General features: G+C 42.5%; 1 protein-coding gene and 1 long non-coding RNA gene across 7 annotated transcripts in view; one reads left to right on the top strand and one right to left on the bottom strand.

Annotated features, from left to right (window-relative positions):
- The window catches only part of SORCS2 (sortilin related VPS10 domain containing receptor 2), an 882674-nt gene that overhangs the window by 256336 nt on the left and 599992 nt on the right, over positions 1-26346 (bottom strand). For all 6 annotated transcript variants that reach the window (XM_019526396.1, XM_019526393.1, XM_019526392.1 and 3 more), the window contains exons 3-4: positions 10138-10302; positions 4859-4932 (exon numbers count right to left, since the gene is read on the bottom strand). In XM_019526396.1, the coding sequence (XP_019381941.1) occupies positions 4859-4932; positions 10138-10302 (239 nt within the window). The remainder of the gene's footprint in view (positions 1-4858; positions 4933-10137; positions 10303-26346) is intronic.
- On the top strand, positions 10224-26039 carry LOC109303968. The gene is made up of 4 exons (XR_002099271.1): positions 10224-10304; positions 11019-11021; positions 19530-19536; positions 26029-26039. It is a non-coding gene; the product is annotated as an uncharacterized LOC109303968 (long non-coding RNA).

The following is a 26346-nucleotide window of genomic DNA, read 5'->3' on the forward strand; positions in this document are numbered from 1 at the left end:
GATGGGGGCCCCCCCCCCCCACTCCTGTGGGGACACTCCGTCTGCCCCACCATCCCAGCATTCACGGGCCATGCCTGGTACCTCAAGGCATATAGGAAAAACATATAAAGCTGTGTCTGTGGCCAAATCACCGATTCTCCAAAATCAGAATAGAATCCTCAGATTCGGCCGAATTGAATCAGGACAGTGATCCAAATCAGCAAATCAAATCACTGTCCCTCAAATCGAGCTGAATCCAAATCCAAATCCAAATTGAATACTGCCTGCTTTGCAGTCCCCTACTGTTTGATGAAAAGAGTATGGTAAAACCTCTACTCCAGCAATCTATACTATACTTCTAAAAACTGAAGAGAGATCACTGCCCCATGGCTCTTCCCCGCCACTGCCGCCACCACCAGTGCCACCTCCAGGCCACCCCAGGCCTGCAGGGCAGTGACAGCGGGGAGGAGCCGCAAAGCAGCCCTGGCATAAGCTCTGGGCAGCCACAGCCAGAAAGGCCCCAACCACAGCAAGCATGTCTGCCACCAGGTCCTGCTTCTTCCCGGTGCCCAGAACCAGCTGTTGTCACTCATTGTGGGTGGGAGGTGGGCAGAGCTGCCTCTCTCTGTCTCCCTCTCCCTGTTCTTTCCACCCCCACCTCCAACCCAACCCATCCCGCACCTATAGCACATCCAAGCAGCTTATACCTTCTCCTGGCCTGCGCACTGTAAGCAGTGCCAGGCAGGTGCCAGAATCAGCTGCAGATGCAGCCAGCAGGTTCCTGTTGGGGATTGAGGCATCTGCCCAAGCTCCCTCAATGGGGTAGAAGGGTGACCCAGAGGCAGTACTGGTGGCAGCAGGGGCCCTAGCTGAGTTGTACCCAATGAAGCTGCTGCCTATGTCCACCCCAGCTCCCCCCAACATAGGGAGATTTGGTGGACTGTTGGGAGTGGGATGGGTGGTGGTGGTGCTGACCCACCCAGCCTGCAACAGCTCACCAAAATTCCCTATATGACCCATGGGCCCAAATAATTCCCCACCCCTGGCTTAAATCCTGTGGCAGCCATCTGACTTGAATGTGAAAATGAAACCTATGAACAAATAAATCTGTAAAGGAACTGTAAAGGGACTTTGATGGCACTTCAAAGTCTCAGTATTTATATATACTGTGAGTCTGTTGCAGCAATGTAGGAAACCTACTTATTAAGGAAAACAGCTAAGTGCGCGCTTACCATTAAGCCGGTGTTTAAGTCCCACTAAATTTGTGAATGAGGCTACCTTCCTTAAATCAGGCCCCAAGTTACAAGAAATGCCATCCTATTATTTAAGAGCTAGACAAAATTCAGATTCATTTTTGTAATGTAGCATGGGTATTCACTTTGTCATAACATTATGGTGTTGAAGCAAAAATAAAGTCCCATTACTTTTTTTCCCCCTAATTGTTATAGAGCTTGATAGTAGCCAAAATATAAAATCAAAGTGGCAGACTGGTGAGGCCATTTTAAATATTTAATTAAAGACAATGAGCCAAATTCTCTCCAGATTTACACCCTAACCAGTCCTGGAGAAACATGGGGAATAACATGGGGAGGAAAGCCTGTCACCTTAGAACCAAGCATGAGCATGGTGGGGGACCAGGCAGCTGCTGTTGATGCCCCAGGTTTTAGTTGTGTAGGTGTTTTATGTAGTTAATATCCCTGAATTGCATTCCTGGGCACCTTACTTCATTTGCTTAAGGGATGTGCAGCATATTCAGCTGGTTATGGAAGGGCTGACCTTTCCACTTCTGTTCCAATTACCAAAACTAAGCAGGCACAGTGTGATTGGGATTTTGGAGGGATAGTGTGGAATGACTGACTTGCGGATATTACCTATATACCTAATGTGACTGTGTCTGTGGGTGGGTCTGTGGATCTGTGGCTGTAGAGTGCAAAGTGTGAGTCTAATGTTTCATTCAGAGTGCTTTCGAGTTAGAGAGAATGCGAGTGAGTGTGGTTGCCCAGCAATGGAACAGCACAGCACCATCTGGCAGTGGGACTCAACTTCTGTTCCTGAAGGATCACTACTGCGATTGCCTTGTGTCTTTACAGTCTCATCTCCCTTTGCTCTCAATAATAACCAGTTTTGTTTAATAACCTTCTGTGCATGTATAAATCATTTAATCTGCGGACTGGGCTTCTAGCTTGCTCTGAAGAGCCCAAAACCCAAAGCAAGTCAGCTTGGGCCAACAAGTACCCATAGGGTACATTCTATTCAGCCACCCCTTTTTCAAGAGAGGTTGTACTGCCTGCTGATTAAGGGCCTCACCCCAAGTGAAAATATTAATCAGCTGATTGAGACATGCCCCTCTCTGGTCAACATTGTGGCTCTGGCTTCAGCTCCCATCTGGGGTTGGGTCCTTAGCTGCTGCCTACAGCCACAGGAGCTGCCTGTCCCTGGTCCCCACTGCCATTCCTACAGCCTGTCATCTCTCCCCTGCAGCCTCTGCTCCCTGATTTGCCCCTCTCCCTCCCTCACCTACCTTTACTCCACACCAGCAGTCTCTGTCGATGCTGCAGCCTGAGGCACCGAGAATGGCTCCAGCCCAACCCCATAGCAGCCCACATGGCTGCAACAGGCTCTGGACTGGGGCTGTGCTCCTTGCCCCAGGCTAGAACAGGGACACAGCCTACTGGTGCAGAGCAAGGGGAAGGAGGGGAAGGGGGTTGGGGCATTGGAAAGTGGAGGAGCAGAGGTTGAAGGGGGAGGGAGAGAAAGGGGAGCAGAAGCAGAGGCGGAAGGGGGAGCCCACAGCAGCAGGGTTGGGGGGCAGGCAGGGGGCAGAGGGGCAGGCACAAGCAGGGGGCAAACTGCTTTACCCCCTGCACCCACACTGTCTGCCCCTTTGCAGCAGTGTGGGGCATTAATTAACAATGACCCTCCAATAATTAGATTCTGTACATGGAAAATTATAACAAATTTATACATTTTCCATGTACAGGTGTTTGTCTTAGATTCAAGTAAATACAGTATCTCTTATGTCTGAATGTCCCTGCTGCTACTAGTGAAACATGATATAACAAAATTTTGGAAGCACCATAAACTGTGCTGAAAACAGGGACCACCTTCTACAGGATCATAAATGCAGCAGGAGTCAGGTTATAACTCTGATGGTGCAGACAGAAGTTACATTTGTGCTATCTTCAGAAGGGGGGTGGGGAAGGGGAGGGAGCTCATTACATGAGGGTTCAGATGAATGTTCTCCAAAGTGGAGCACCTTTATTAACTTCTGTCAGCGTGCACCACCCCTGGTGCTGTCTTCACAATGGGAAGGGGAGAAGGAAGGGGAGGGAGTTCTGTCTGGGGTTTGCCCAGCCTGCACCGGAGTGTGGGGTGAGTGGATTGGAGCCTCCCCTACCCACCCCCCACCACAAGATGGGGGCTTCAATCCACGCTGCACACACACACCCCTAGAACAGGCTGGTTCAACCCCAGACAGAACTCCCTCCCCTTTCTTCCCCCCTCCCATTCTGAAGATGGCACCAGAGCTGGGAGGGGGGAGGGTGTGGGGTAGGACTAGGGGACAGCGGCTGCAGACACACAGCCACTCCAAACTGGAGCTTGATCCCTCAACCCGCAGACCCAACAGCAAATGTCCGTTAGGTCAGGGGTAATGCTGTAATTCATGGCACTTCATAAGAAGCACCACGAGTTACAGCAAGGAGCTGCACACAGAGGTACAATGTGCTTCCAACCAGATTTGGGGGGCAATACTTTTACACAGAGTGAATCTCTAGGCTCGATTGACAGGTTGCAATCTGGCCTTATTATTTCATATATGCATTCATTATAAGCTTGGCAGTTGTTGAGAGAATAGTCAAAATGAAATCTATTCAAGGACTAGCCACCCTTTGGCATGCGTATAATCTTGAAGAAAGTCACATGCCTTTCCACAAAGAAGGTATGTTCCACTGTAATCTACCCAGCACAGAATGCCAAAGAAAAAAATTAGACTTAGATCATAACGTCTTGGAGAAGTCTTCCTGTGTGTATGAACAGTGTCTAGCAATTTGTGGGTACTAGTGGAATATAAATAATGATAAACATTGCTAAATTATAACTTTATGAAGCTATATGTATTTTTTCCATTGAAGTTTTCTTTGAAAGATGAATTTTTCTATCTTTTTATTTTTTTCAACAGAAATAAAATACTTGGGCAAACATGAATGTAACCACTTTCATAACTGGCCACAATTTTATTTCCTGTTTGGCAACAGAAATAGGTCAATTTCTATTCTGGAACAAGTCACATTTTCAGAGATTAGCTATGTGATTTGCACAGAAAAGTAGCCATTTTTTTCCTACCCAACTTGTCATCCTCTGCTCTGCCCCACAGAACCTATTTTTCCATATGTATATAAAAACAGCAAAAGGTCTGGAGGGGCAGTCTGTATTTAACAAAAGCATGATTTTTTTACCAGTTTCCATAGCAGTACAAATTTTTTTATATAGCTCTAGTTAATATGCCATTTTCAACCTTTAAGATTATGGATTTTCTTTTTTCCTTCAGACAGATAAATCTGGTTTCTAGAGACCAATTTAATCTGTATAATGAAGTTCAATTTAAATGCACATTAAAATGAGGCCAGGTCACCAGAGGCCCAGTCCTGCAAAATCATGTATGTACCCTTTACAGGGAAACTTGTAGGGATAAGGAGTCTTCACAAGAGTATGAATTTGAAAATTATACCAAGGTAAAGAGAAGAATGGAACTGGGACCACACATGTTGTCAGGTTTCTTTTAATACCTTTGACCTATTTGAAGAAACACCTAGATTAATTACAATTCAATACTGTTGCTTCTGTTAGTTGCAGACTAACAATAATGCATGCTTCTTACCAAAAGATGTGGTCTTTTGACACTCGTTCCTGTAGAAGGGTCCATTTTTTCCCCAAGTCAGTAGATACATAGAGCTTCAAAGAAAAGAGGAGAGCAAACATTTTAGATCATAGGGAACTGCTAATAATGTACATTTTAAAAGACAGTGGTTAACCACAGGATCTTTATTCAGCTGTATTAAAAAACCACCAAATATGACAAATCAAAATGAATTTAAAGAAATAGCTTCACCACTTTCCACAGCCATAAGTGTTTGCATGTTCCTGTAAAATATCTATGAAGAGTAAAACCCTTCACCAATGGGCTGTTGTATGTCATGCAAGCAATCCATGATTTTGGTAAGAAGTCACATAAGTGGGAGGCCACATGGAAAATGTCTTTTCTTCTCACACAGGGACTAGTCAGGCACACAGGCAGGGCTGGTGAACTCAGACTGGTGGGGTGGTACAGCATCCCACAGGAGTGTGTGTGTGTGGCTGGGGGTTGTAGCCGGCTGGCAGTGGGGGGGGCGCGTTGCAGCCTCCCCGATACCGGCCAGGGTGCCCAGCTGGCTGCAAACCCCACCCCGCTCCTGGCCAGCTGCAAATCCCCACCCCCATGGGACGCTCCACTGCCCCACCAGTCTGAGTTCACCAGCTGTGCCTGAAGGCACAATTTCTACCCCTTGGTGTGCAAACAGAAGTGCAGCTCCCAGCTGTAACTCAGAATAATTTCTGCAAATTGTTCTGAGTTACAACAACATTACCCTAGACCGAATAGGAGTTCGCTGTTGGTTCCAGGGGGTAAGGGAATCTAGCTGGGGCTGCAGTCAGGTTCCCATAGCAATAGCCAGGGCTCTCTGGCATTATGTGCTGGTTTCAGAATAGGAAGGGGGAGAGGCAGCAGAGGGCGCTCGTTTTTGGAGTTCCCCAGCTGGTTCTGAAGGGTGGGGTGGGTGAATTGGAGCCTCCCTCCCATCTCAGGGGACTCAAATAAACCCTCCCCACCCTCCAGGGGCCGCTGAAAAGACCCCAGTGAACTCCCTTTCCCCCCTCCCCCTTCTGAAAACAGCAACAGGCAGGGAGCTCTGCAGATGCAAGTTACAAAAGACACTACATTTTGAAATGTCTGATACCTCACGCAATGAGGGTCAGATTTTCACCCTATTGACCATTTTTGAAGCTGTCTGCAGCTGTGCACTTGTGTTTGGTCACAGGTATAAACTGCTTTCTGTGGCCAGATTGGGTAGAATTGTCACTTCTGTCTGCACTTCTTAAGCCCCAACTCAGCAAAGGCATTAAGCTCATGCTGTCCATTAGGCTACACAAAGTCTCAAGTTGATTCTATGGAACATAAAACATCTGTTACAAGTTAAGCATATGCAAAAAAGCTTTGTTGAACAGCCATGAACTTAAGTGCTCATTTAACTGGAACCCCACAAAGCTCTCTACTCATACCCCACTGAGCAGTGGCTCAAACAGGTCAGGAAAAGACAGAAGATGGCAGAACAGGAATCTGTCCTTCTTCTAACACAGTCACAACTTTGGCTTCTTTTCCCACATTTTCTTCCAGTTTTCAGTTATGAATATGCTAACAATAGGCATTTAACAGAAAGATACACCTCAATAGCAGAGATACAATTCTTTGTTATACAGAATGGAATGGAGATTATAATTTAAACTTTATGATCCAAGCTACAATGTAAGCAACTACTAAAATTGAGGACACAAGCAGCTGATTTTACAGGCAGATTGTGGGACCAGCCAGCATTTTCACTGGCTTATTGTGGCAGGCCCTCCCTCCACCATTCGCCTGATTGCCTGAAGGGCCCTGGTGGCTACACCCCTCATTGCTGATTGGTTGAGATGGCTGTCTGGCATGCAGCCCCACCCCTTGCTACTCTGTCTATCAGCTGAGCCACAGTGGCTATGAGGATCACTCGATCCGACTGGGAAGCCAGTTTTGGGGGTGTTTTAATAAGTTATGTTTCTCCAGATTCTGCAGACATTCCCCAATTTTGCAATTGCTACAAAATCCGCAAAATCATGTATTGAGTAGGTCCCTAACTATATGATCTCCCTACATCAACACAAGACTTCTGCTTCTTCCCAAAGCCACTGATTTCAGTTTGTTTCCTTTTCTATGCTGATTCTGTGTGATGACTTCCATCTCATTGCCTATCCTTACACAACATGTATATGGATAACTCTCCCACTCTAGTCAACTGCAGATTTTCCTCAGACTAATCTTGTGTAAAGATTGTCTATTTACTTTTCTTTGGTTGACTGCTTTAATTACAAAACTAAGAGAGAGCAAAAATCAATTAGCTCACCTAATCAATGTCAAGAAATTGTTTCTAATATTCAATTGAAAATCTTCCTTCCATAGAACAAAATTCAGCCATGCACTTTTAACATTACACATTTGTTTTAAACATTGTTGAACTAAGTAACAATTATGCAGTTCCTACCCAATAAAACTTGCTTTCAACAGAAATTGGAGTGGGTTGTTAGGAAGCTTTTTAATTGAAAAAAGTGATAGAAGAAGTAGAAATAAGGATTTTTTTTTCAGTTAAGTGTTTATTTGCTGATAAAAGCAGAAAACTAAGAGGAAAGAGTGGACAATAGTGCCTCTCAAACACAGGTATAACAGGGAAGCTCTGTGCTTTGGGTGGCAGCAATGGAGCAGTACCAACTGCAGGGAAGTGCTAGTTATTTTGGTGGCCCCATCCCACCACAGGTGACCCCCAGGGGTCTGGGATTGGTGCCCCCTCCCTCCCTCCCCACCAGCTACACTATTGACTCTCACACAGACTCACTCATCCAGTCAGTAAGATGGTCACCTAGGGCAGGGGTTTTCAACCTTTTTTGATTAGTGTACCTTCAGTGGCTGGACACGGAGCAGTGTACCCCCAGTGATCAGATGCTGAGTGGGGGGGAAGAGGGTGAATGGCACACAGCAGGATGTGGAGTGGCAGCAGCCACTGTGTATGAGCTTCCTCCGCCTCAAGTCCAGCCACACACCTGCATGGCAGCATGGGAGGTGCATGGCAGCACTCCGCCCCTGCCTGCCCACCCATGCGTACCCCCTAGGGTCTTCTCAAGTACCTCCGACCTAGGCCATAAGATATGACAGGTCAAATCTTTTTGTTTGCTGATTCAGAGCAGGAATCTGAATTCAGGTACAACTTAGACATGAGAGACTGAAAAAGGCACATAGCAAATAACAAGGATACTGGCCCAAATGCCTGACTATCTAGGCCAGTACACTGTCTCTGAGAGAGGCCAGCTCCACACGCTTCAGAGGAACAGAAGCTTTCTTCTCAATGCTATTCATTATTTTATATACTATTATCAAACCTCTCCATATTGATCTGCTTTCTAAGGTAAGCAATCCTACTCTTGGCACTCTCTCTTTAAATATTTGAGTTTCCCATGTCCCCACCCTTCTTGTCCATCTTAGTTGAACTTCCATTAACTCTTCAACAGTCTTTTTTAAGATGAGGTGACCAGTATTGTCCACAGTATTCCAGACAAGGGCTTACCATTAATTTAAATAATGCCACTATACTTTTTCTATATTATTTGCCATCTGTTTTTTTACTGAGCTGATATCCTTAATCACAACCCAGTAAGCACACAAGAAGCTATTTTTTTTCCCAGCAAGCATGAATGACTTTCTAGTTAAGAACAGGAAATTCCATTTGCCATTGGATCACCTGTTCACTTAGCTTAGTTCCACTCAGAACTGGGTTCAGTCTCAGAGGACTAACTGGCCCACTATCTCTAGCAGATTCCATGAGAATCGAAAGTCAAACTGCAACTAAGCCACAGCTTTTGTGCAATAACTTTGATCATATACATTTTCTTGTTGCTGTGCAAATTTCAAAATTGTAATAATGTACTTAGGACCTAAAAATAAAATGAAAAATTATTTAAAATACTATGAAACTTGCTAGCATGACAGATAAGACTGAAATCTCACATATCTATCATGTTTTCTGAATCCGGTCTTGTTTGCAAAAGCCTGGAGAACATGAAGCACTGGTGATAAGATGAACAAATCTTTAGAATCATGTTCTGAAGGGCAGCTCAATGAAACTTCAGTGATGTCTGTATTTTGCTGCTGAATGAGTTCCACTCAAGCAATATCAACCTGCCAAGCATAACTGAGAAAGCTTAACATGGCTTGATTCTGAGTTCTCTTAACAGTACCTATAACAGGAGCAACAACAGAAGTATACCAGTGTAAAACTAGGCCTAGTAAAATCAGAATCAGGACCACAGTCTGTGATTTTATAGCCTGAGCTCTGGCACTGTAAAAATATTTCAGTTACATTTTTACTGGATTATGTGCTTACCAACAAGTTTATAACACATCCAAAAGTGTCATAAACCTTTCTAATTTAAGAATACATAATATCTGAATGCCATTCAAAGTCTACAAACAATTTGACATGGCTTCTCAAACTGTATGTGGTCTAAACACTTTAAGAATGGGGAAGGGTTATTCTACGTTTTTTACATATAAATTGCTTCCCTGAACCTCTATTCTGCTAACAACTAAATAAAAGTTTAATTTAATTTATTTTACAATCCAAGAAAGGCTTCTGAGATAGTATTTCAGCTCCATTAACTTTCTACTTACCTATAGATTAAAGAGCAATTGCTTATGGCTAATTTCTACGGGAAAATAAATTTTCAGGGTTGTACTTAACTATAATTATGCAGGATGATGAGTTATATTACTAGCATCAACAAGATATGCGAGAAATAAAACCATTATAAAACAATAATGGCTTTTGGAGATGGATATACCATATTTACTCAAATACAAAATAAGGTTTTTAACCCCAAGTCAGCATGGGGGGGAAGCTCCTTATCCTACATTTGCGTACAAGGAAACCTCATTAAATACCTTGGCCAACATGGTGAATAACTATAAAACATATTACCCGCATTGGGCAAACATTCTGATGGTGTGTGTCTGTGCCCATCTATCCCTTAAATGGGTAGGTGCTCCAGCCACAGGGAACTGGCAAACTTTCAATAATTAGATTCCATACCTGGAAGATTATAGCAAATGTATACATTTTCCAGATGTAGATTCTAGTTATTGGGGGGTCATCTTATATGTGAGTAAATACTGTAATTAACTGAAACAAACAAAAATGCATCTCTATAATATGGTGTTGCCCACTCTTAGGCAAGTCATGTCATAAATACTAATCAGCAGATCCTTACAATTTCATTGCGTTTATATCTCATACAAGTCAACAACATGGTTATTATTAGATTTACCTTGCCTTCCTTGGTGTAAGCAAGCACCTTGTCTTCTTCTTTTGGGTGAAAAAGCAGGGTTTCCACAAAGAAAGTAATAGGCTGTTTTTGAAATGTGGCTCCTTCATCCATGCTTATGAATAGGCTCTGGTCCCGGTCATTATGCGATGAACTTACAAGGATTATCTGTAACATAAAAAGGGTAATAAGGTATAAAAACCTGGCTTTTACATAAAGTATTTCTGTCAGCAAAACATGATAAGCTAACATATCATTTCTATTGCATAAACGTAGACTTGAATTGCATAAATGCAGGTATAAATTAAGTTTCCAAATCAAACCAAGTTAAGCCCTTAGTCCAAAATGTCTAATACGAATATTAAGTTACATCTTCTCATATTACTTTTGTCCTTGTCCTGGGATTCATAACATCACATGAAGAAGCTCAAAAGTAATGTGGGAGGATTAATATTACAACATTTTGTTTAAATTGATCATTAAAATAAGTAACCCTTTTAAATAAGGCTTTATTTATATAGAGCATTTGTTTAATCACTGCTATCCTAAAGCTGCTATTAATAGTCACATAGGGACGGAATGTGTCTCTAATATCCTTATATGGCTGAACCATGCTTTTCTCTGTTGACATACTGTGAATCAGATAGCAAGTTCCCTTTGATGATCTGCAAAATTAAATGCCAGGCAATCATCTGCATTTCCTTTTAATTTCAGGGAATTATATTGACCTAAACATAAAGAAGTTGCAGCTGCTGCTTGTTTCCTTGTACAGACTTCATGTCAAGGTTTCAACAACAAAGAAATATTCTCCTTTTAGTATTAATAAGAGCCAAACTCCTTTTAGCTTCTTCACCAACAAAGCCTGCCAGAGCCTTATAGTGCAGTTTGTAAAGTGGTACTGTGCAGTTCTGTTTTTATTGTCTCTCCAGATCAAACAGACTCAATTTGCGAGCAAAAAGATGCTTTCACCAATTGCTTTCCCTGTAATCGTAACATGGAATTTTGACGTCCAGCTGGGTTCTTTCTGGCTCCTGCTTAGACTGTAATAAAGATTCTGCAATCAAAACACAGTTAAAATATTCAGCTGATGATGCACAAGCCACCATAGAACCCTGATCGTTTCCCCCAAATGTGGTGGCTCTTCAGTACTAGCAGGAGTAAATGGCAGCCAGTAATGTAAACAGTAATTACAAAGAATGCACACATAGGAAGCAAGCCTATTAAGCAAGATGGTTCTATTTTTATTTAGTTGCTTTTAGGAATAGAATTGTAACTTAAAAAAACCCAGCTCCCTGGAAAACTTGAAGAGAGATGAGAAGTGGGTTGAAACTGGACTGTATTGGTTCCCTAGGAAAACAATATGTAAATAAGACACATGCATAAGTTCTGATGCATTATGGTATTTAAATACATGCTTAACTTTAAGCATGCACAGTCCCATAGATTTCTGCAGAGGCTTCCTATACTTAAAATGAAGTGCACATTTAAATGCTATGCTGAACAAAGACAGATTTTTTTCATATGCATAAAGCACTCTGCTGAATCAGGGTTTATCCTATACACACTGCTAGAGACCACATACTTAAATTTTCCCTCTGAATTGTACCACCATGTTTCAGCAGCAGTACGAAGCCAAAACCTGTTTATATTATTTAAGGGACTAGTCCATAAAACCTTGCAGGATTTACAGATATTCAAATTTTGAGTTTTTAAAATTGTTTTCACCAGAATGTAAGTTGGGCAGTTTTTATGGTGATGTCTGTATGAATGCCATCTTTATAAATTTCTTCTGTTATTCATGTCTCATCTTCACAACTTCCTTACCCCTGAAATTTTCAATAAGCTCTGTAAGGACACAACATTAAGATAAAATATATCTGATTTTTAAAAAGTGGTGTCGGCCAGAGTATAATCCATGGTCAAATACTGCCTCAGAAGCTTTAGGGACTGTGGCCATCGGGCTTCGACTATCCGCTCTTGGGCAGCCCTTGCCCATGAGATGGACGTTGGGCGTTCTCCAGGCTTGCCCTTTTGACTGAGCAGGTGTCCCTTCCACAACTTGCCTTCCCCGCTCTCTCCTGCCATGACTTGCTGGTTACTCAGTGGCCAGGGATGGCCATCGGATATACTCGGCGGCCCGTGGTTCACCCGACGGTCCTTCATGGGGCTCCGCCTCCCCTACACCCTGGCCTCACTCCCCCTCGTGCGCAATTGATTTTTGTTGGTCTCAGCCCATCCGTGGAGTTGCATTCCTTCCATTGGCCGCCCAGAGTGCCTGCCTGACAACAGGAAATCCGTCCTCTCGGCTCTGTCTCCACTCCACCTTCCTCCTTCCCTCTTGCCCCTTCTCTTGGGGAAACAAAAAAAGAAAAACCTCTGAGGTGCTCCCCTCAGCCCCGATGCATGGGGTAGCTCACAAGGCCATCCTCTCCTTAGCCTCTTCACAACCGGGGAAAAACAAAAGAAACTGGTCTTCCTAGTGACCCTATGCCCGAGCCTGCTCCTAGGCTAAACTACACCAGGCTCCCGCCCTGCTATATTAACTCCGGGTGCCTTTTAAATCCTCCCACACCTTTGGAGCTCTTCACCCTCTGCCGCTGACCCAGCCAGGAAGGGCAGCAATACCCTCCTCGATTGCGGCCATGCCGGGGTTCCTCTTGGAGTCCCTCCTGCCAGCGTGGGTCCCCGCTCACCCTGGTCACTCTGCCTTTCCCACCTGGGATCCTGCTGAGCCTCCCATCTGCTCCTGGATCCTTGATTGGGTCTGGGGTCCCTGCCGCCTGATGCCTTCCAGCCTCCAGCTCCTGGTGGTCCGCTGGGTTCAGTGGGGGCCGCGGTGAGGGTTTCTTCCCTTCCCGGGTCTAGCCAGGGTCTTCTCTCTCTCTCCTCTCTTCCTCCTCCCCCCTCTGCGGCATTGGCCGCCATTTTTATTCTTGCCAGCCGGCTTCTGGAGCTGACATCACTGGCTGGCCATAGCTGTATAAACAAGCAGCTGATGAGCCACACGGGTTCTCCCTGCCGCCTCTGCTGCTCCGTGCCTCCTGTTGCAGTATGTGTTTACTTGTACGTCCCTCCCTGGGACAGGGACTTTTTAAAGTCCCTAAAGCATGTAAGAACTCTCACCTCCCCCTCCATGCTCAAAGGCATGTTCCCTCCTCTCCACCCCCACTTCCACACCTGCTACTGCTTCTTTCCCCACTGTTCCAGTGGCAGGGAAGCTTCAAAGCCACTCCTGTCTTCCAGACAGGCTGCATGGTGGCTGCGCTTAGCTGAGAACATTGGCAGCAATGGCAATGGGCATGGTAGTGGGTTCCACCCCCCTGCCTGGTACCCACTGGGTGCAGGGACAGGGGATTGGGTGCATCCCTTCCCATTGCCACTGCTGCTGCTGTTCCCAGCTGAGCCCAGCCTCCACGCAGCCTTCCCGGAGCAGACAGGAGTGACTTTGATGCTTCCCCGACCCCTGGTACAGTGGAGAAAGTATCAGCAGCAGGCAAGGAAGGGGAGGAGAAGGGAAGGGAGAGAAAAGGACATGGCTTTGAGGACAGAGGGGAAGGTGGGGATTCTTACATTCTTACTTTTTTTCTTAAAAAAAAAGTCCCCAGAGGCTCACTATGGTGTGTACTCTGTGGGTGAATGGGAGGGAGGAGGGAAAGGAGACTGGGAGCAAGGGCTGGCTGCAGCCACCCTTGCAGCATGGGTGGCTGCTCCCATACTTGCCTTTATCAAAATCTAAATCCACCCCTGGTGAGGCCTCTATGACACAGAGGTCACTTGATGATGCAGAAGAGAGTGAGTGGATGATGACAATGATATTCTTGTCCAGCAAAGTTTTTAGTCAGTTGAAGCACTGGCAATCCCCAAAATTGGAATTTCAGAAATTCCCAGGTCTAAAATACGAGATTATGAGATTAGCTTTAAAATAAGAGTTTTAAATAACAAGTGGGACTCTTGTTTTATTTCTTCATCTTTTGAGCTATTAGGGTTTATCCTCAGCAGTGTTGCCTTTCAATGCTTGAATTGTTCAGTATTCACCCCCTACCACTCCACACACATGCACATGCATGCACACTGTTAGCACATTGGTTTCTCTGACGTGCTGCTTTGCTTGTACATTATTTATTAAGGAGAATATTCCAGATAAATATTCTCCATGCACTAGACATTTTCTATAACAACTGTTAAGGGTTTGTTTTTTTAAAAGTAGAAAAGAACAAACCTCCTAAGCAAGGGAGTTTGTGATTGCTATGCGAGCAGAAATGGGACATATATTAAGAAGAGCTATGTCAGACAGTGATTGCTGACTGTTTTAACTCAGAATGAAAAACTATTCATTTGAACAGTGTTGGCCCAAGAAACCAGAAGATATTGCAATCACTTTTAAACTTCAATTAAGCATCTTTGAAAGAACATGTTTTTATATAACTTTTTCATGCCCTTCAGAATCCTCCACTATTTTTCACCAATGCTATAAAATTATTTTATTTAATTTTTCTTCTTAACCTTCCTTCAAATAAATAAGCAACAAAGACATTTAGGCATGTATATGTCCCTGAATGCACATGTATAACTCATATTAGCATTAATTGGAGCTCTATGCATGTTTCAAGGAGAGAGTAGTTCCCTTAAATTGCCAGGCAAATGGTTAAGAACATGATAAGGCATTAATTTACATCCCTGGCTTGGAGTACAGCAAAAAGGAGCTCTAATGTAAATGAAAAATAATGTACTGCTTGCTTGCATTCATAGTAAAATATGTTGACTGAAAGGTGTAGATTCCAGTGTTTTATTTGCTTTCTGAGAGATGACTGTGAAAATGAGAAGAAATACAGAAAAGAAATTCACTTGATAGCAAGCTGACTGCTGGCATATAGTAGACCCATCATTACATCCAAACAGACTGCATCTGTTATAATGGACTGGTCAATGTGTATGCAGAACTCTGCTCTCTACTCCAGTGAAATCAGAATTGATCAGCTTTGTCTGTTGTAAGCTCTGGCAAACAAGGGAAATTCTCCTTCAGTTCAAGCTGTGGAGGCTCATGCTTTAAAAGCATGCTTTAAAAATTCTCTCCTCTACCACCATGATGCTTTTGGTAGTTAATTGCAGCGTATGAAGGACTGGGAAATCTATTTCTAGGTAGCAACAGATTTGCTATACAACTTAAAAACAGACTAGGAATCTCCCTCATGGGCTGTGGAGCACTTCAGCCTCTCTGTCCCCCACAGAAAAATCTAGTCAACAATCTCTCAAAAATCTGTTGAGGCCTGGAGGACAACAGGCTCTTCTCCCAAGCGAATTCATATAGCATACATCGGGAAACAGAAATCTGTCATGAAGTAGTAAAGCATTTTTGTGAGTTCCACTTTTGACCTTAAAGATTGTATTTAATACTGGAAACATTTTCTTGAGCTAATCAAGTTATATATCCTGGAACATTAAAATTAGCAAATCTAATCATTATATTTTGAAACGTAGATTAGGGTGCAGAAAGGACACTTCCAAGCAGGGCTGTCCCTAGGGAGGGCAAATCAGGGCGACTGCCCCGGGCCCTGCACTTCGAGGGGCCCTGCGGTCAGTGCTTCATATGCCCCGCCGTGGCCACCACGTGTCACTGCTGCTGAGCACCACTGGCTCTGCCACTGCTGAGTGCGTTCACCACCCCATCTCCCCCGGGCCCTGCACAGGCTGATATATCCTGCGCCCCATGCACTCCTAGGGATGGCTCTGATTCCAACAGATATGCCATTTGACATATTAAGGAAAAATGCACTTAAAAAACCCAACAGTGTTTACTCAAAACATAATTTTGAAGGCCGAAATTGATACTTTAGCACCAAAGAAATATATGTAGTAGCAGGAGGTTACCATAGTATTTCAAAAGATGGTAAAAGGTTATGTCCTTTCCTTTTGTTGGTAAACCTAGCCAAGGGCAGGGGGGTACATCTCATAACTCTAGGCAAGCAAACTACAGCAGTTTGTTAGGAATGAAAGTGGAAACCAAATACAGCTGGACATACAGGGCATTTTTACATGAGCTCTGAGCCGCGCTAATTAAAAGCGCCCACACATCGCATCCCCGCACAGAAGAAATGGCAGCAGGGTGCTTTGAACTACAGCTCATTGAACGTGTTTTATTTCAAAGTGCCCTGCCACCAATTTTTCATTGTGGGGATGCTGCTACACGTGATGCAGAAGGCTGCCAGATTGCTTCAATCTCTGTGCTCCACCAGGCTCAGCTATAGGAGCGCACAGTGTCCAATGGACATTAGCAGATGGCTTATAATGCAACCTAAAGTGAGTAGAGCATAGTACTCTACTACAAAAGGCACAAAATAGACAAGCCGCCTTCTCAAAGCATAATGCCCAACTGTCTGCAGTAGCACAAGCCCAACTGCAAGATGGAACTTAACATCACTGGTGTAGAGGAAGCAGCACAGAGGACTAAATAACAAAAACTGTTCATTGACTTACTACAACTAACTATTTATGGTTCATGTGATGGAAGGAAAAGAAGGAAAAATTTTTCACGGTTCGTGTGACCAGACTCTGGAATAGACTCCCTGCAGGGGTGGTGCAGGCACCGACCCTAGAGATCTTCAAAAAAGCATTCTTCAGAAGCTTTAAGTCATTCTTTTCAAAAGCATAGTTAGTTTACTAATCCTAACAATAAAAATTGTCTATTGCTAAGTCTAAAACTCAGCATAAATGCAAAATACTCCAAATTGTCCTGTATGTACTCCCAGAAATAAGAGACAAAGAAAGGTACCCAGGCCAGACCTCTCTCACCCATTCCCACAAGGCAGCAAGCAGAACACCAGCTAGCTGCAGGCGTGGGCCGTGTCTCAGCACCTGGCAACTGTATTTCTTTACAGGGGCAGCAGAGTTTTTTTGCCATCAAAGCCCATGTGGGGAGAGCAAAAAAACTGCTAATTTTGATGGCACAATACAGGGTTAGTTCTCCCACCAGAAGCAACCACCTCTACTGCCACTTTGCAAAACTGTGATTACCAGAACACCTTGCACTCCGTGACGTACGTTGCTTGTGTCGCTGCAATGGGCAGTTGGAAAGTGCAAACAGAGCAGGAAATGGGAGAGTGAGGCACCCCGCCTCTTTCTGGAGCCCCTGCCCATAGGCAGCACCCAAAGCACATGTCCTGCTTGCCCAACTCACATTACACTACTGCAGGCTAAAGAAAAAAGAAGGAAATGCTGGGGACAACACACTACACTTAACAGGAGGGCCAGGCTCAGATGTACAAATAAAATGGATATGGTGATTTAAAAAAAAATTAAACATGATTAGAAAGTAAAAGAAATACATGCCTTAGCATTTTGACTTTGAGGCCAGGACCTGGGAACTTCTGAGAACTATTTCTGACAAAAACCCACTCTATAACTTACTGGAATGTAATTAATTTCTCTGAGTCACAGATTACCAGTCCATATAATGTGCATGATAATATGTTATAAAGATGAAGACAGTGCCTGTACAATGCTTTGAACAGTTATTGGGGAATCAGATCCAATTAGTCTAAAAACTCCTACCAAACACCCCTTCTTAAAACTCCCGCTGAAATGGGAGTTAGTTTTTGGTTTTAGTTCAAATGAAGATTACTCAATAAGGCCCAGGGTATGACCACAAGTCTCAGGGATTTCTGAGGCATTTTTTAATGGGAAAGACTCCGCTGACTTCTCTGGTTAGACCCGTCATGATCAAAAACAATATCAGCTTAGATGGGCTCTCTCCCGACTCCCCCTTTCACTTCCTTGAATCTAGCAAGCATGCAGTGCTGTATCGATAGTGGCTGTAGTGGTAGAAAAGAAACTGGGACTATTCCAGATTTGCTTCCAGCTCCTAGCAGCCTTCACTTAACAAGAGAAAAAAGGACTTTTTTTTTATAATAGAATCGAAGAGAAGAAAAGCAGATAACAGAACAGGTCAAAGCAATAAAAACAGTTAATTAGCACTTCCATAGGAGAAGACACAGCAAATAAAAAGTGTGGGATCTCTTAGAATAACCTCATTTAATATTTTTATTATTTTCATATTAGCTTTTTATTATTACTATGGCTGGAAAGGGCTACAGGTATGATAGGCACATATAATGCTTCCTATATGAACATCACTGAAGTAATCATCTACTTGGAGAAAACAGTACCAGACACCGCCTATCATTTAAACACATACTTTTCCAAGGCCTGCTCCTGCAAAGAGCTGCACACATGCTGAAGCCTATGCACCGTACTTCACATTACAAATGTGCTGTGCTCACAGAGCTCAAAGTTCTTCATATGCTGAAGTCTTTCTGGTGCAAGGTACACATTTTCTAGGTTTGTTAATGCAGCATCCTGTACCTATCTATTCTTTCAGTGAACCAGCTTCCAGTTGACCTTCTTTAACCTCCCAGCCAGACTTCAGTAAAAAAATATTTTATTTGCACTGTATATTGACATAGATTTTCTATAAGTCCTAACAGAACCAAATAAAACTTCATGCTAATGTAAATTTGGACTCAAAATACATTTGATCTTAATCAGCACTTTTTCCAAAAACAGAGGCAATTCTCTATTATTTGTGTTAGTTTTATGTTACCTACTTCACAGCAATGGATTGTAGCATTTAATTCCAACTGTGATTCTTTGTTTTCTTTTTGCAGTACTCAAAGGAAAAAACAAGGAAGAAATATGTATTGTGAGAAAAGATCTAGGATCACACTGTCTTTCATAATACAACTTTCTACTGGAAAGTAGAGAGATCATGTGATGCATGCTCTTTTATAAAAAAAAAATCAGAAACAGTCTGTGAAACAGAAAGAACTTACCTCCCCTACCCCCCCACTGTATTATAAACCAACCTTAACAAACTGAAATCCACTGCCACAGTGAAACAGAAAAATAACAACCAATACAATGAGATGCTGAGTGACTCCTACAGGAAGTTAGGCATGTTCAGGTTGTACGTAAAGTTCTTTCCATTAAATTAAACTCCCACTGAAACCGAAGTCTGTGGATCAGAGGATTTGATTCTGCAAAGTGATGAGTGCTTTGGCCCCAGTTCAGCACAATGTTTAAGAATATGTTTAATTGTAAATGCATGAGCCATCCCACTGAGGTCAATTAATTTCCATTAGCAAAACGCATAAAATTAAGCGCAAATTAAAGGGGTTGCTGAATTGGAGCAGGAGTTCTCACCAGAGATCTGCCGGATCAAGCCCTTAATGATGAGATGGTTTACAAGGGCGGCCCAATGTGCATCAAATAAGAACCTTGCTGAGTTTTGGGGCCAGCGAATCTTTGCAACAATATTGCCAATTTTGGGGCAGCATTTATGGCTCAATAGCGCTACAGCCACATCCTCAACATTTTTCACACTAAGTAACTAACTTGTCTAGTTTTGTTGTTTTTATAGTTTACATTATTTATGTGTTATTAGATGTGCTCGGTTGATACAGAAATTACTCTGGCTCCTGTTCCCAATTGTAAATGAGACGTTGTTTCTTAGAGGGCATTCATAAAACATACCAAATGGACTGCCATGGGTTATGATTTTATCTCAGACAGCATGAAAGACCTGATAATTCATACGTGGAAAAGTTACAGTGAATTATAGGCCTGTTACTTCCATACTAGCTTAAAACAATATCTTAAAAATCAACCCAAGATAATTCCAAGCAGACAAGGAATAAAATGCTCCATAAGGAACATGTTTTATCTTCCTGATTCTCCCCTGTGGCTTTCTCCCCAATCACCCATCACAAACACTAATGTTATTAAGACATCTTCATGAACTGCTGTAAATCTACCAGAGTTAGAAAATTGCCTTATGATTGTTTATTGAATTTAACTGCTCACAGACAAGAAAAGTACTCTCTAAATATTATATTATTACACTCTTCATGTTAACAGCTTCTTCTAGAACTCTCATTTTCAGATCTCTAGAGCTTTTTCAGGCTTTCTTGAAGAGCCTCTTGCAAATTTTCAATTAATACAGATAAACCTCACCAGAGGCAATCCAGGACACCAGCTGGTTTCTACATGAACTGTCAATTATATAAGATGGGGATGTGAAGAAGTGCTTTTGAGAAATCTACTACACTGATCATATAATCTCAGGACAAAACCAAAGGCCATTTGAAACATTCCTGGTGGGACTAATGGAAACCATGTATTGCACTTCAGTTTCCTATTTATTGCGTTTGGCTCATTAATCATATTGAATATGATACTAGTAGCTGCACTATCTATTATTTATCTAGTACCAACAGCATGCTTGTGATGTGCAATGAATTTAAATGGCTCAGTAAGTTAAAATGGCTGGTCACCAGCTGGGATGGCTGGTTACACATGAATGTGCCGAAGACATCTGAACATCTGAGCTGGCAAACCCAGCCAACAGATAAATGTCAACCTTGCATCTGAATGAAGAGCAGATGGCTTGTGCTGGACCAAGGCAATGCTCAAGCGACGATGGTAGGTAAAAGGAAATACTTTGAAGAATTCACTCCCCACTATTCAGGGCATCTGCCATTAGGATTGTTAGTCTGCAGCCTTTGGATCTCCCTGGGATGCTGCAGGGCTATTGGATGCTCAAAGCATAAGTGCTGACTACCATCTGTGACTGTCTCAAAGATCATATCCCATCCCAAAAGACCCAGAACTAGTGCCACTGATCCACATTTCATAACATCTATATTTAACTAATGCAATTGTTCCATCTAGGAAAAAGGTGCACAGCCTGAAACAGACACAACTGGGGATTATGCTGGGTTAATCAGTATTTACAACATTCTTAGCCCTAAAAAGCTGATAAAAAAGCCCTAAAAGTCTTCTCTGCCCCCAAACAAGCCTCTCACACATCTATATGGCACTGGAATAATACTTTTTGACCAGCATGTAGCAGCTTTCTTTTAGCTACAGAGTCCAGGTTTATACCTAGTAAAGTTGTCTTTCATACAGAGAGAAAAGTGATTATGGACTTTGCTGCTTTCAAAAGTGAATGAAAAATTATTTTTTTAGTTTAGCTTTACTAAGATTTTCACATACATGAGAGCAACACTGACACAAATACAAGCAAAAAAAAAGCTACACATTAATCAACCCATTTTTATAGTTTATAGAAGAAAGAGATCCAAATTGAAAATGTTATTTGTATTTCTATCTGGAGGAAGTGGAAGAATATTAGAGACTATGATAATGTTGCTGTACGTATATAGATGGATTGCTCTTATCTCTAACATTTGGTAGTCAGTGTAGTCACTACTCTGAGTATAGTCTAGGAACCTGTAACTCGGTCAACAAGAAAGAAAAAATATCAGCCACATGTCTAATGGGTAACGTATCATCAGCAGGTTCAATGTTACTGGAATTTTGGAATCCTGCTCTAAAAACAACTATAATTGACATCAATTTATCCAAGGATCTCAAAGCACCTTGCAAACATTAATTAAGCCTATTGACCATGAGAAACATTAAGGTAGAGAAGTGAACTTAACCTGTGTCACAAACAAAGGAGAGTGAAGAACAGAGTCTACAAGTCCTGATTCACATTCCCCTTTTTAACACTAATTTGCATTTCCTATTTTTACCTTTCTTACAGGGCTTTAAGATAGAAGGATTAATTAATCAACATACTCCTTTGCTACAATTCTGAAAATGTAAAGTATCCCAAAAGTAACAAGCATATTGCGTAGCCTCTAGAATACATTCCATGCAATTATGAAAAAAAAAGGTTTACTTATAAGGACATAGTCTCAGTATATCCAACAAATCACACTGGCATTTTAGCAAAACTAAAAACTTGGGCTCCTTAGCATCTAAATATAGGTGAAGGCAGTGATTCTCAACCAGGGTGTAAAAGCAAGGGGTTCACTGAGTCTATCGAAGGGTGCCTTGAGTCTAAGGAATTTGGGAATCACTGGGTTAAGGTGAATAATTTTATATCAAGTGGGTATTTGGGTTGTACTCTGTGCATTTACACAGTTTTTTATTATGGTACAACTATAAAAATTTAAACATTCTGTCATGGAGAATTTTTTTTAAAGCCAATCATCTAAAAGATAAAATTAAAATAATAGAGAAACATCGGGAGCTGCTGACCCCTTCTCATTTAGAAAATAAGAAGGTCTCTGTTCGTATCAGAGAACCATTTTTCACTATAGAGAAGACCTCCAGTCCTCTTCAAGGTGTAACACTATCATGACCTTTTCATATTATGTGAGACCATCTCATGAGCTGTGTGTGTAGGTCCTGTGCACCTAAAAACAGAAAAAAAACCCTCCCTAGAGCAGGATGATTTAAGATTTATCATTATATAACATTATTATATGACACATATATATCTTTATACATTTCATTGGCTCCCTAAAAATGATGCATTCTGAACTAGTCTTTCTAGGTGTACTCTAAATCAAAGTGTGATTAGTAATGGCAGTGAGGGAGGGAGGAATACAACCAGTTCTTGTCACAGTAGGGGAATGTTCTGCAACCAAGTTTTACACCTTCCATAAAATAAAGACATTCTGTGTGACTTGAAGAAACAATAAGACTTGGATTACACAGTGGAGATGTGCAAATCTCACTCTCTTCTTGAAAAGACAGAATGAGAAAAAGGCTGAGTGCCTCCACAATAGGTTAAGGCTTCACAAATGTAAATGTTAAGACACTGATCTTCTGAACTCAGGGATCTTACGCATAATAATTCAAGAACCTGCTTTACAGATACTGCAGACCCTTCAGCTGCCTCTCCCCCTATAAGTCTTTTCTTCCCACTATATTTTCTCACATAGCGCATGCCTCAGATAAGAGATGCACCTTGTTTTTGAGAAGCCAGAAGGGGGGAAAGGGTTTTTTTCCCCCAGAGTTATGGCTATAGAGCAGGGGCAGAGCCTAATCTTCAGCTCACTTACCCTTCCTTTGCTGCTCAGCCAAAAGGTAAAACTGCAGTTGCTGTTGAAAACTGGTTTCAGTGGAAAGCTCTACAGTTTTGGAAAGAGCTAAAAACAGCTTGCAGGGCTATGGAATAGGAGAAAAGAGACCAGGAGTATCTAGCAGAGATTTAAATTGCAGGGAGAAAGATTGGCTCTATTCGTGAAACATCAAGACCATTAAGAACGAGAGATGGTCATTAACACCTTTGGAGAGAAGGACAATAAGCCATTACGTGAACTGATTCCCTCAACTGCTGGGCAGTTGGTTTTAAGCTTTTATTGGAGTAGGAATCAAAGTAGCTATTCTGGGCTAAACACACACAAGGAAAAATTAAGTGTCCCTGCTTAAGACTCACTCCCCACTTCATCCCCAGTTCTGGAGAGCTGTTTTTTGGGGAAAAGTACATATAGTATGCAAGTAAATACAGACTTTTCTAGACAAGCACAGAAGCATTGTTTCCCTAGCAGAAGACTGGATACACAACAAATGACTTCATACATGTGTGAATATACTTAATGAAGGGACAAGTCAAATGACCTCCACTGTCTGTCCATAAATCAGTTGCCAAGAAGACATCATTAGAATCAAAGGGGAACTACAGGAATAGTCATTAAGCAATAAGGAGAAGACAGGAAGGAGAAAAAGAGAAGCTTCATGGTTTAAGTATTTTTCATAGGCATTGAGCAAGATTTCAATGTCTTTAGTGCTGGGGAACAGGTTGTTGGTCCTTTCACAGCTAAGGACTATATTCTCCCTCTATCCTCCCAGGGTACAAATAACTGGTATTGAAATACCTTGGCATGAACTTCAGGTGGCTTTTTCTCTTCTTCTTCTGAGGTTCTAGGAAGCTGTGTTTGCAAAACACAATTTTGTTTTGTTTTCTGATCTGTGATTACTTCTATATACACATGTATTTCTGGTGGAGTTACTCTTTCTTCTACCCTTCCCCCATTTTGCCATTTTAAATAGGAAAATCATCTATGAGGTATCCTAGCCATATATATGCATTCTCAGATCTGCCTGTCCTAAAATGTGGTAAAGTTACTGTGATACCTGAAACTGGGAAAGTCGCTGGCCAAAGTTCTGATACAGCAGGGCACCCAGACCCTTAGAAGTTACTTTGTAGAGATAAGTGAGGTGTTACGAGATAAGCAGACAGACTAAGGGGATAAACTAAGCTCAGGCTTGTCCCTGCCTGCATGATCCTCCACCCCCAAATGCCCGGTGCATCTGAAAAGAGGTAAGCACTGTTCTACATAAACTAGTTTTGAAATTGGGTGCCACTCAATTCACAAAAATTATGGAGGGCTGCTTTAAGTCCAGTGAGGGATGCCACGATTGCAAAAAAGTTGAAAGCCACTTGGATAGAGCATCAATAAGTGCCCACACCTCTGTAAAAATGCAGAATGTTACCTCATATCATGGTCTGGCTTTACCTTAAGATCACATAAAGGTCTTTTTTTAAAATATAAGATAAACATGCACATGTTGGGAAATGAGCTGCCTTTAGTCCTACATTTAGTCCCATGCAGAATTAGCGTTGAAAAAAAAAATCACAGAGCTGATTATGTGACTTTTGGAAGGGGAGGTGGGAGGGGGGATGTCATCAAAAATTCTGTACTAGAGAAATAATTATTAATTTTTACTTGAATTTGGCTACATCTCACTTATGTAGGCTACGAAGCTTAATTATAAAAGCTCTTTCTAGTGAAATATTTCACTTATCTTTGATATCCAGTCCAAATGGACTGGAAATAAAGCCCTTGAAGAGCAGAAAGGAAATGTCTTTTATAGTTATTTTTGGTCCCATTAGGCTGAATCTCATTAGTAAAAAAAAAAGACTTTACATTTAACAGCATTCATTGCTGCTTCACCTAAAGCTGGCAGACTTGTAGATAAACCTTTCAACAACTAAGTTCAGGATTATGCAGCTCTGAAGTACCCATTTTCAGAAAATGTACTTATTAGCCAAGGCAAGCCATTGTTCTGATGCTCTCCACGTTCACTTGGGATGCTGTAGAGTGGAGCCTGCTGAAAAATTATTGACAAAGCTTGAAAAAACACCATTTTGTTGAAACCCAAAAGCTTCGTTGAAAAGTATGGGTTTAAGCAGGGTGACCATATGGGACAATGTGAAATCCGGGACACTGCCTCCCTCGCATCTCCCACGTCAGTGGTGTTGCAGTAGGCTGTGTACTACTACTCAGGCAGCTAAGGGAGTCAAGGGCCTGTTAATAACCCCTTTTTCTTTACTCCACAGGTGTTAACCATCATCTCCCCTTCCTAACAGTCATTCCACTAATCAAGCTAACCTAGTTTAGGGCAATTTTGCTGTCTGTTAGGGCCCCCTATTTCACAGCGTGTGACACTCTGCCTCCTCACTGGACTGCTCCTGGTGCCCAAGACTGGCCTCCAAAATCTGGGGCTGTCCTAGCCAAACTGGGAGGTATGGTTACCCTAGGTTTCACTGAATATTTCACCAGGAAGTTTTCTCAGAGGTATGAGAGAGACAGAGACAGAGAGTTTTCCTTTTTAAACCTTTATCAGGGGCCAAGCATGTAACACTCGCCAGAGACAAAACCACCATGTCACCAGAGACTGAAACTTCCCCCCCCCCATGCCCTTCATGGGCTTACATTTGTAGGACTAGCTGTCTGCCTTCCACTTGGCAGAGGCCCCCCATAGTAGCCCAGCAAAACACAAACTGGTTCATATTTTGTTGTAAGGTGAAGATTCAAATATGACACATGGGCGGACCAGGAAGCAGAAGAGTTGGAGGGGATCATCAGACCCAGCCCCTGCGCGCCAGTTTCTTCAGCTTTGCAGAGTTGCCATCTTGGCCTGACCCAGAAAAAAAATTGGCCAGGCAAATCACACTCCCCTTGGTCGCTTGGTCAGGATAGAGAAGATGTACACAGTCCTGCAGAAGTTCAAGACCAGCATGCCAGAAAGGGAGAAGGAGAGGGTGAGACAGACTCTAGCACCCAGGATCTGGGCATGTCAGGTTCAAATCTCCACTTGAATCAAAGCAGGAAAATGATTGTTTCTCTGACTTTTCAAGTGAGTGTCCTAATCACTGGGCTTGTAGCAAAACCCCCAGTTTTTCTTTTTTAAATATATATAAATAAGATAGATATGCATTCCCTTCCCTTCCCCAACTAGTTCTGGCTTTTGTTTCTCTCCCTCTCTATTCCCTCTAGAAAAGCATAAGCGAGCTCAGACTTAGGATAAGCTTTAACATTTTTATTTTGGTGGCACGTTTTTGGTTTGGGCTATCCACTG

The sequence above is a fragment of the Gavialis gangeticus genome, unplaced genomic scaffold, assembly GCF_001723915.1.
Source record: "Gavialis gangeticus isolate Ggan-Ray unplaced genomic scaffold, GavGan_comp1, whole genome shotgun sequence".
NCBI lineage: Eukaryota > Metazoa > Chordata > Crocodylia > Gavialidae > Gavialis > Gavialis gangeticus.